General features: G+C 43.9%; 1 protein-coding gene across 1 annotated transcript in view; it reads right to left on the bottom strand.

Annotated features, from left to right (window-relative positions):
* The window catches only part of pdzrn3b (PDZ domain containing RING finger 3b), a 368878-nt gene extending 368072 nt beyond the window's left edge, over nt 1–806 (bottom strand). Inside the window, exon 1 of the mRNA XM_078210148.1 lies at nt 50–806. Coding sequence (XP_078066274.1) covers nt 50–652 — 603 coding nt within the window. The 5' untranslated portion in view covers nt 653–806. The remainder of the gene's footprint in view (nt 1–49) is intronic.
* Between the last annotated feature and the right edge of the window lie 11050 nt (nt 807–11856).

Genomic DNA, 11856 nt, shown 5'->3' with positions numbered 1-11856 from the left:
CCTCTGGTATTTGAGAGCTGTCATCTGGAGCTCGCTCTGCAGCGCTGACAGTTGGGCGAGCAGCGACTTCTCGCGCCGGCCGGACCTCAGCCCCTGGCGCTTGAGCTCGCGCTGCAGGGCGGCCAGCTGAGCCTGCAGCGCGTGGCCCGTGCGCCTGCAGCGCCCGCACGCAGCAGTGCGAGCCCAGGCGCTGCTCGCCGTGCAGCAGCACCAAGCCGCAGCCCCGCTGGCACATGCCCACCGGCCGGTGCTCGCAGCTGCCCCGCATGTGCGCGTCCATGTCCCGCAGGCTCAGCGTCTCGCCGCAGCCCTTGTTGCGGCACTTGGCCGGCGAGAAGTCGCACATCTCCGTGTGCCCGGCCAGCTGCCCCAGCCTCACCCGCCGGCGGCAGCCCCGCTCGTAGTGGTCGCAGCGGATCTCCAGCTTGAGGATGAGGTTCCGCAGCGGCAAGACGTGGTTCAGCTCCTGGGGGCCGAGCCTCCGGCACTGCGCCGGGCAGTTGCCCCGCTGCACGATCCAGGGCAGAAGGCAGCCGGCACAGAAGACGTGTCCGCAGGGGGTGGCCAGGGGATCCTCCAGCACTTTATTGCACAAGTTGCACTTGAAGTCGGGGTCCACGTCCTCGCTGAAGCGCTCCAGGTCGAATCCCATTTTGGTTTTCTTTCTAAATATTCCCCGAATGAGTTAAAATAAAGAAAAGTTTTGCGGGAGGTGCAGCGGCCAAAGCTTTCAGCGCTGCCCGCGGGGGAAGCTGCACTGCCGCTTGCTCAACTCTTGCACTGGCCAGGCTGATACTTCCTCGAAAAAGAGTGTCCAAGCACCGCCTACCGGCTTCATTATAGCAACAGGACAACCCCGGAGTAAAACATCTCCCTCTCTCCTTCCCCCTCCCCAAAATGTAAAAAAAACTGCAACCATTGCACAGGGTTCAGACACTCACTCCTTAAATACCTACCTCCAGTTGTGATCAATAATCACACTGTAAATGTCTCAATTGCTCTGAGATTCAAGGGGGAATTCTCTGCAGTTATTTTTTTGCGATGGGAATTGGTTCAAAGTGATGCAGACTGCTACATTTTTTTTAAAGTCTGAGCTGGAAAAGTTTCTTCTCCTGTAGCTGTCGCCCTGATACCGGGTTACAATTTTGTAATGATTGTGATGATGGTGGGGAAGCTGCTCCCTTCTGGATCTTTGTAACTACTCCAGCTCTCCATCACCCTCCCCTGTTCAAATATACAGCTCCGCAGGATCGCTGGAGATTAAAACGATGCGTCGAAATGCGAAGGGTTTGCAAACTTGTTCAAGCAGCCTACCTGCAAACTATCAATCTGCCAGGCTCTCCATCAACATCTGAAAGGCCGCTCCTCATGTGAACAGTTGCGCAGGAAAACGAGTGTGGAGCAGTCCCGCGGCGGCTCCGGAGCCCAGTCCAGAGGTCACTAGATACGGATCAGTCCCAGGCACCGCAATCTTCAAAGCCACATCGTGTGCTGAAATGAATGAAATGCTCGCGCGTCTGTGTGCTGTAAACGCGGTGTGCCATTATAATTCAACTTCCCACCTACAAACTGCAGCACTCAGCAAACAAGGGCTTCAGCTCCAAGGAAAGGGTGCGGTGGAGGAGAGGGAGGAGAAAGGGTGGGGTGAGAAGGGGTGGAGGGGAGAGTGGGAGAAGGGGTGGAGGGGAGGGTGGGAGAATGGGGAGAGGGATGGGGGAGGGAGTGTGAACAGGGGCGGAGGTGGAATAGGAGAGTGGAAGAATGGGGAGAGGGATGGGTTGGGACAATGGGGAGAGGGATGGGGTGGGAGTATGGGGAGAGGGATGGAGTGGGAGTATGGGGAGAGGGATGAGGTGGGAGAATGGGGATAGGGAGGGAGTGTGAGCAGAGGTGGAAGGGGAAGGTGGAAGAATGGGGAGAGGGATGGGTTGGGAGAATGGGGAGAGGGATGGGGTGGGACAATAGGGAGAGGGATGGGGTGGGAGAATGGGAGAGGGATCGGTTGGAGAATGGGGAGAGGGATGGGTGGGAGGATGGGGAAGAGGGATGGGGAGGAGACAGATGAGGGTGGGAGCGATGGGGGAGTGGGAGGGAAGGAAAGAGGAGTGGGGACGTGGGGGAAGAGGGGTGGGGTGGGGGGGAGAGAGGGATGGAAAGGTGGGGAGAGGGGGTAGGGAGGAGGTGGGGAGAAGGGGTAGGGAGGTTAAGAGGTATGGAGAGGGGGGGACGGGGACAGAGGGGAATAGGGGAGGGAGGGGTGTGTGATCTTGACCTGCATGAAAATAGATGGAGTTTGAGCAGGGCACATGCCAGAGCAAATGTGTGTGCTGGGTGGAGCCATGGACACATGAAGAGGTGATCTCTGGAGGAGCTGAGGCCCGATGGAGATATGAGGGTGTATATGTGAGAGTGAGTGGTGATGAAACTTGGGCTGGCAGTGAATGTGTGATGTGATTTTAGAATGATGAGATGGTTAACTTGCCCTGGCAGCACAGATGAGATCATTCATCCTCTTCCTGCATTAGGTGGCTGACCTCTTCTGTGCAGCGTTGGCACTGACCATCACTGCAATTATCTCCCAAACGGGAGTGGTGAGGTTACTGGAGCTCCTGCAACCACAGCGCGGATACAAAACATCACAGCGGGCCTCCACTGCATCCAAAAGGCATAGTAAGAGTTTTAACAACACCAGGTTAAAGTCCAACAGGTTTATTTGGTAGCAAATACCATTAGCTTTTGGAGCGCCGGTCCTTCGTCAGATGGTGTGGAAACCTGCTCTCAAACAGGGCACAGAGACACAAAATCAAGTTACAGAATATCTGTGTTATAATCAAGTTACAGAATATCTACAGAATATCAAGTTACAGAATTACTGTGCCCTGTTTGAGAGCAGATTTCCACTCCATCTGACGAAGGAGCAGCACTCCGAAAGCTAATGGTATTTGCTACCAAATAAACCTGTTGGACTTTAACCTGGTGTTGTTAAAACTCTTACTGTGTTTACCCCAGTCCAACGCCGGCATCTCGACATCCAAAAGGCATTCCAGGGACACCTCACTGAATCTGGGGTGGAACTCTTCTTTCAAGGCCATATCTTCACTGGTGCAGTCCTGGGCTGGAAGCATTGAGAACTGTGTGCATGACTGCAGTTTAAATATGGTGCTTGGAGTGAGGATATGATCATATGGCAGGTGAATCAGAGGCCACTCACCAGCTGGACGGTATGCTTCCTATGCCTGAATAATTTAAGAGGCGGGAAGCTGATACTATGCCGCAAGAATCCGCTATTATAGCCGGCAGGAAAACGCCCAATTTTCACGCCTGCCGCCACTCTCCATGCAATTCAGGGAAAATGTAGCAATTGGCCGTTCATTCTTCAAGCTTGGATATTTTTCATGCTCACTGAAGTTGAAACACTTCCCTTTCCCCCACCCACCCCCCAATAACCTCCTTCAGAAAAACGACAAAATTTAAAAGAATGAGAGACATGGAAGAAACATGATGCACATTACAGGATGATGCATTTCAGTGGGATTTCTGTTGTAACTTTGTAAGTTTGGCAAACCTTTCCTCACAAATGCGTTTTCGTAAAGCGAGCAGAGCCCATTTCTGTACTGTAATCTAATCTTAAAAGTTCAAGTGAGTTACAAGTCACTGGGGGAGTGGATTTCCTCCAATCAATAATTTCTCTAGAAGATTTGGTATGACTACAACATACTACTTCTGTAGAATTATCAAAAGTGAACATTTCATCCTGAGCTGCGGCTTAAGTGTCACTGTGTAAAGCTGATGAAATTTTCAATTAAATAACAACCTTCTAAAGTTCACTGCATGGCATCAATTGATTTTCTGTATTATAATTCTGATACTCATACTAGTTGATTTCATAATATAGTTTCATTGAATATTTGATTCTGGAGTTCCATAGTGACTTTTCTAAACAGTCTGTATTATTCCTATTAAAACCATCCTTTTCAGAACTAGCCCAAATCCAGTATTGCATTTCAGTCAAGAACGCTAGTTTACAGCAAGATGCTGTATTCTCAAACTGAAGTCCAGATTAGTCCAGGGATAGAAGAATTACTTAACTGGTGAGTGCATCACCTTGGGTTGGCCTTGTACATTTTACCTTTAGTAGTTTCCAGCCGATGCCCGGCACTAGGATTTTAAATAGGGAAATGAAAAACAAGCATGAATTAAAACAATTTAGGATGTTGTATGTGGCCAGTGCAGGAAGTTACTACCTGTGGGATTTGGAGTTGTGGTTGCATTGCAGTTTCATACACAGTTGAGTCTTTATCAAGACCTAGAAGCACACCACTGTGTTACATTTCCACTGCCAAACAAGGGAACATGTGAGTGCCATAGAAAGTATTTCAGAGCACAACCTTTTTTGTGTTTTCAAAATAGTGAGAGTGAGCTGAAATTTATTAAGTACACATACAAAATAAAAAGCATGGAAACAAATCCAGTTTAACATATTGTGAGAATTTCAAAACATTTAAAATTTTCTACCATTTTTTACTTAGAATGGAGTTTAACTATAATTGTCTTTTTCCTCAAGCCACAGTGATGCCAGTCCCTCTTCAAGGCAAGTGGTGGTAGCTTGTGTGGGTAATTTATTCACTTGTTTAGTACAATGGAAGTAGGAATCTGCATTTACATTCAAGATGAACAAATTAGTAACCAAAATAAATCAGGTGATGGAGGGTGGGTGATTACGAAGATGATAAAAACTAGATTCAGGATCATTTTTGCCGAGAACGAGTGACTGAATAAATGTTTTGTTTGAGTTTTCCCCTTGTAAGCTGGGGAGTAAAATGTCCCATGAAGAATGGCCACAAGCTGAATCAGTGTCTGTTGTGCATTAAGTATTATTGTTCTATATTTAAAAAATATATGAAATGTTTTGCCATGTTTATTTTGGTTAACCATTTTATATGCATGCACACATTGTCTATTTGCCTTTTGATCTATTGAGCATCCGATATGAAGGTACCATCATGAATGGAGCTGAACTTGAGGAATAATTGTTATTAGAGATCACCAAAACAATGGTTACAAAGAATTTAAACAATAACATTTTCAATATTTTTGTTTAGCGTCATTGAAAGAAAAACCTACACATCAGATCTGCCAAACAATGTCCCAAAGCACTTCATGTACAATTAATTAATTTTGAAGTGCTTCACTTTCATTATTGAAACAAAAACAAGTGCCATTTTGGACAGAGCAAGATTCCATAAACAGCAATGAGATGAATGACAAGTTAGTTTTCTTTGACAGTATTGATCAGGACACCAGAAGGGAACCCTGGTCTTTATGCGGACAATTAGAAAGCTATCATTAACAATAGTGGTCAATAAAAGGGGATTTATAAACTCCACATCAGAGTATATTACTCTGCAGATTACCTTTGTTATTATTTTCAATGGACATTCTTGTCAGACCTTGATATGCTGTATACAATTAAGTGGCTTCTATTTATAAATTAACATTCTTATGACAAAAACAGAAAATGCTGGAAAATCTCAGCAGGTCTGATAGCATCTGTGGAGAGAGAATAGAGCCAGCGTTTCTAGTCTGGAGACCCTTCATCAGAGCTAAGAGCAAATAAAATCAGAAAAGATTTATCCTATGAGGGTGGTGGCGGGGGGGACTGTAATAGGACAAAGGAAATGTAAATAAGGATGAAAGAGGCTGAGAGAGGTGCTAAAACTGTTCATTGAGTGGTCAGAATGTGTGAATGGCAGGATAGAGGTATAGATGGTTAAGGCAGTTGGCCTGATGGGGAGTGGGGGCAAGAAGGAGAGCGGGAATGGAGAAGTGGAAAAATGCAAGTGAGAAAGAAGGATGATAAGAAGGACCCTTTGGTCTGTCTGCAAGCAGGACCCACATCTTCCTGTCGCTTGCCACTTCAACACACCACCCTGCTCTCCAGTCCACATGTTCGTCCTTGGCCTTTTACAATGTTCTAGTGAACCCCAAACCAAACTGGAGGAACAGCAACTCATCTTCAAATTGGGCACTTTACAACCTTCTGGACTGAACATTAAGTTCAACAACTTCAGAGCATGAACTCTCTACCTTTACCCCATTTCCATTTTTAAAATTTCATTCTGTTTCTTCTTTTCAACTCATTCATCCATTTTTACTATCATTCTTTCTCACTTTCATTTTTCCACTTCTCCATTCCCACTCTCCTTGCACCCCTCCCCTTTAGGCCAACTGCCTTAACCATCTGTACCTCTGTTCTGCCATTCACACATTCTGATCACTTAATGGACACTTTTAGCACCTCTCTCAGCCTTCTTCGTCCTCATTTACACTCCCTTTGTCCTATTACAGTCCCCCCCGCTCCGCCCCCCCCCCCCAACCATCCTCATAGTATAAATCTTTTCTGATTTTTTTTGCTCTTAGCTCTGACAAAGGGTCTTCCAGACGTGAAATGTTGGTCCTATTCTCTCTCCACAGGTGCTGTCAGACCTGCTGAGATTTTCCAGCATTTTCTGTTTTTGTTTCAGCTTCCAGCACCTGCAGTATTTTTCTTTTAACATTCTTATGAATTTTCTCAACATTCCCACTGTAATTCTGGTGAAATAACTGCAAAAATCAAAAGAGGTTCCAAGAGAAGTGCAAAACTAAAGGTCATAAATATAACATAATCATTAATAAATCCAATATTGAGTTCAGGAGAGATGTCCAGAGAGTGGCTCGGATGTGGAACTTGCAACCACAGTGAATCATTGAGACAAATAGGACAGATGCATTTAAGGGGAGCTAGATAAGTACCAAGAAGGAAAAAGGAATAGAAAGTTATACTGATAGGATTAGATGAAGTCAAGTGAGAAGAAACCCATATGGTGCACAAACAATGATGTAACAGATGGGCAGAATGGCCTGTTTCTGTGTCAGAACTTATATAATACATTTCAGAATCCATCACTGACAAGTCTTAGCACTTGAAAATAAAATTGAATGATGCAATGTGTTAGTAACAAATGATATCACTAAATAGTGCAGATTGATTTTTTCTCATGTTTTCTTATATTGCAAGTTCTTAATCTTAGTCAGTCTTAGTCCTGCCAAAAATATTGGCACAATTCTTGAAACAAGTCAAGGAATAGTGCCTCTAAAAAGTGGGAGAGAAATCCATTAAAACCAAAGTCAAAACCATTCCCACAGAATCACAGAATTGTTATAGCGCAGAGGAGGCCATTCAGTCCATCATGTCTGTACCGGCTCTCCAAATGAGTGCCATCTTCCTACCTTTTTCCTGTCACCCTGCACATTCGTTTTTTTCAGGTTACTGTCTAATTCCCTTTTGAATTCTTCGATTGAACCAGCCTCCACCTTATCATCCACAAGCTTTGAATTGAGTCCTGTATTCCAAGGTCTAGTTCATTAATATATATCAGGAAAAGCAAATGTCCCAACACTGACCCCTGAAGAATTAGACAGCAAACTTTCCTCCAGGCTGATAAACATCGATTAGCATTAGTCTCTGTTCACTGTCACTCAGCCAATTTTATATCCATGTCTTGCTACTGTCCCTTTTATTCCATGAGTTGGAATTTTGCTCACAGGTTTCTTGCATGGCATTGAATGAAAAACCTATTGAAAGTCCATGTACACCACATCAACAGCATTTGCCTTATCAATGCCCTATGTTACCTATTCAAAGAACACCAGCAAGTTAGTTAAACAATTGCCCATTTATTAACCCGGTTAAGATTTTCTTTAATTAACCACATTCGTCCATGTGCCTGTTTGGCCAGATGTTCAGCTTTGCTGAAATTTAAATCTTTCCAAGGTTGTAAGAAGTCAGAGAGATTCCCCAACAACTATTCAATCTCTGATCTGATCATCTTTTAGTGCTCCATATTCACAATTTTTGTCTAGGCGGTGTGATTCTTTGATTCCCTTCACCCTATTTTTAACTGCCCCGATTAAATTTTCAATGGCAATATTTTTATGAAGACTGAAGTATGAGTCAAATGCTCTGATGTGGGAAGCTGTCTCTTTATTCCTCCTCTGTCCGGCCAGCATATCGCTTGCTGTGCTCTCAATAGCATTTAACAAAGAACTAACTTGATCCTTGTTTTCTTTACTCAAAACCTGAGGTGTTGTGGTACCAAGCAAAATATTTTCACCAATTTTGCCATTGCTCAGCCTTAATGGGTTCCTTAGTACTTTGAAAGAATTCTGGAAGCGGCAAAGTAGTAACCATTTCTCACCCTGTTTCAAGGATGTCCTGACCAATGCTGCTCATCTTGGCGTGGAGATGCCGGCATTGGACTGGGGTAAACACAGTAAGAAGTCTCACAACACCAGGTTAAAGTCCAACAGGTTTATTTGGTAGCAAATACCATAAGCTTTCGGAGCACTGCTCCTTCGTCAGATGGAGTGGAAATGTGCTCTCAAACAGTGCACAGACACAGAAATCAAGTTACAGAATACTAATTAGAATGCAAATCTCTACAGCCAGCCAGCCATGCTCCTTAATTGGCCTTACTTCTCATTTTTCCACCTTTTACTAGAGACAAAAACACCAGCTTTGAAAGGTATCCATTCAGTAATGGTAAAACGATATATATTTTGACTTAAAAAGCTTGTAAAGTTTCCATCAGTCTAGTGGTTTTAATGTTGAATGTTTAAATTATTGATAGTGGGTCCTCTTACTTGTCAGCCCAATGATCATTTCATCTCATTTCAAATAAACATGTAGTTTTGTTTCCATTCTAGCACAACTTTATCCATTTGATAGAAAAACAAATGGTTGATTAAGATACTAAAGACCTAAATAAAACATGTTTCCTGAATTCTGCGTTTCAGTCGAAGCTGAATTAGTTTACTGCCACTCCTCAGGGCAGAATTAACGTTACAAAGAAATCTGAATTGTAAATGGATTAAAGGGCAACCTCAAGGGCAAAACATTTGCATTTTGCAGAGAATATTATGCAAATACGACATCTGAGTTTAATTCATTTTTCTCTTTCGCTAACGCCAACTTTCAGACTGTTTGACTGTGAAGTTTGTACCTTTCAGATAACTTCAGATTGTACAATGGGCAAGAATGAATACAGTTTATTTAATTACGGAGGTAGACCTGATAGCTCACAAGTGACAAAACAATAAGTGGCTTAAGGCAGCTTTCCTCACAAGTGGAAGAGAGGAAAAGATTAATTAGTCCACATTCAATGTATGCCAAGTGTTAGCAATTTTTTTTCACAAAATATGTTTATTTTAAAACAAAATTTAAAAAAAATTATGCTATTGGAAAAGAAGAAAGCTCAATCATTCCCAACTTCTGCAACAACCAAGGAATTTGGAAAATTGATTTCAAACATCATATGTTGCAATTGTGAAAGGATTATGTTACAGCAGGTCTGAATATGCTAGACATTGAGATATATGATGCAGCTTTCAGATTTTTACAGTTACTAAAACTAGTAAAAGCCGACCATTTGGATGAACACGTGAAAATCGTAGACAGGAAAGAGCAACTGGTTCATCAAACCTGCCCTTTACTGTCACAATGCAACTGATGTACACTGTGACCCCCATTTCCCTCAACACCTTCCTATCAGCCAACCAGTTAAAAAAAGAGGGAAGAACCTGACCATAATTTAGAAAAAAACACACTCTGAAAAATTCCTCCGACGGTGATCAAGCTTCAAGACTCAATGGACTTACACTGGATGAAGAAGTCCCAATCTCCAAAGATCAGTGACATGCTAATGTTCTCACATTTTCATCATGCAACATTCTAGAAAGTAATAGCTCCCATTTATACATCACCTTCCTTATCCTTATGATATCTCAAGCCAGTACATTATTTTTGAAATGTAAGATTTTTGGATCTTTTGAGATTTTCTACTTTCACCTGAACACAGCTATTGAAACTTTGCTTTAATGTTTCAGCTGAAAGACTGCACTTCCTACAAATCATCAATCCTTCAGCCCTGAGATGCCAGCCTAGATTATTTGTTTATTGTTAGCAGTTCTTTCTCCTCTAAATCTGTTGTTGTTACCCCTCTCCTCAAAATAAAACCCTTAACCCCACCATCCTTACAAACTTTTGGCCCATCTCCAGTCTCCCTTGCCTCTCTAAAGTCCTTGAACATATTATCACCTCTCAAATTTGTCTGCTCCCCTCCTTGCATCTGCAAGTTCTCCCATGTCTGTAATTCCTCTCCCCCCCCCGTCTCATTGCCCAACCATCCCCCTCCACCCCGCCTGTGAGTCCCCCCTCAATGGCCTCAGTGCTATCCCCTCCTCCCCCCCCCCCCCCCACGCATAATGGGAAACCGCCACCCCATGTGCCTCACCAGAGGGCCCGCAGCTGGCAGTGCCCACTGCACAGGTTGACACTGCCGGGTTGACACCGTGCCAACCTGGCAGAACCAAACTGTGCCAAGGGGCAGTGCTTGGGGCAGTGCCCATGTCTGTCTCGCCCAGGAGTTATACTTACCTTTGAGCTCGAGGAAGTCCCCTCAACTGATGCACATTTTGAAATAGCTGTTGTAAACCTCGCCAATGTGACGCCACATCAATGAGGTTTGAATACTCAGTGAGGGAGGATCATGTGGCAGGGGCCGGACAATTACATTAAAATATATTCAAAAACAATAACATGAGGCTCTTGTCCTTTGTGGGCATGAACCTTGTGAAAAATCGGAAAACACAATCACGTCAGCGAGAATTGCATTTCCCAAGTCTCATGTATTCTCTGCCCGCGTTGCCGTTCTCTCTGATGGAGAATGCAGGCTGAAAATCGCTGCCCACCCCCCCCCCCCCCCCCCACTCCCCACCATCCCCGCTTCCCACCATCCCTCCATTAAGCACAACATTAATCTTTTTCTAAACTAACAAAGTATTTACATTATATCAAGAAACAGTAACATTGTGCCTAAATATAAGTTAACACAGAGCAAATACATTTCCAAGTTTCTGAGATGTATTGGATGTTTGCTTGTCCATCCTGCTTTAGTTATGGTGATCTTTGCTGGAGACTGCTTTATGTTTTCAGAATGTTGATAAGGATTCTTTGTGTTGCACCTTAGACTGTATTCTGGTTGCAATTGGGTTATTTGGTGTTTTTGATTGTGGCATTGTTCTGTTTAGTCATGTCATGATGTGGAGATGCCGACGTTGGACTGGGGTAAGCAAAGTAAGAAGTCTCACAACACCAGGTCAAAGTCCAACAGGTTTATCTGGTAGCACAAGCTACCCAACAAGTTTATTTGGTAGCACAAGCTAAACCTGTTGGACTTTAACCTGGTGTTGTGAGACATTTTACTAGTCATGTCATGCCATTTGGTGTTCATACTTGATATAATCTTGGTTCAGGGCATACACTGATGACTTCTTTTGGTTTCCATGTGCCATCAGTTGGTGTTGTACTTGAATTTTCTGTCCAATGTTCAGGTTGAGTGATTTATTACCCACATGCAGGTTGTGGGCATCTTTTATCTTCCTTTGTTTTTTTGAGTGGGAGTACTCCTGGGAGTATTGACAAGGGATTACGAGGGAATTTTGTCCATATCTGCCTGTCAAGTAGGCATTCTGCGTTGGTTCCAAAGAATGAAGTTTGTCAGTTCAGAATGGGTGTATGTATTCAGTTCCAACAGTGTCATGTAGCCCATTTATTGGTGATCTATATTGCAGTTAGGTGATCCTCTTCCAATGGAAGCACAGTGTTCCCAATGACACTCCTTGTTTCTGTGGTTTTCACCATTGCCTTGACTATACCATGGAGGTTGACTATGGACAGGTCCTTGCACACTGGTAGGCCTGTGATCACTGGAACTGTGGTGTCCACAACATAAAACATTTGGGGTAACTAAGATGATT

The sequence above is a fragment of the Mustelus asterias genome, chromosome 3, assembly GCF_964213995.1.
Source record: "Mustelus asterias chromosome 3, sMusAst1.hap1.1, whole genome shotgun sequence".
Classification (NCBI taxonomy): domain Eukaryota; kingdom Metazoa; phylum Chordata; class Chondrichthyes; order Carcharhiniformes; family Triakidae; genus Mustelus; species Mustelus asterias.
The sequence above is the reverse complement of the archived record's forward strand: the minus strand, read 5'-3'. Positions and strand labels throughout refer to the sequence as shown.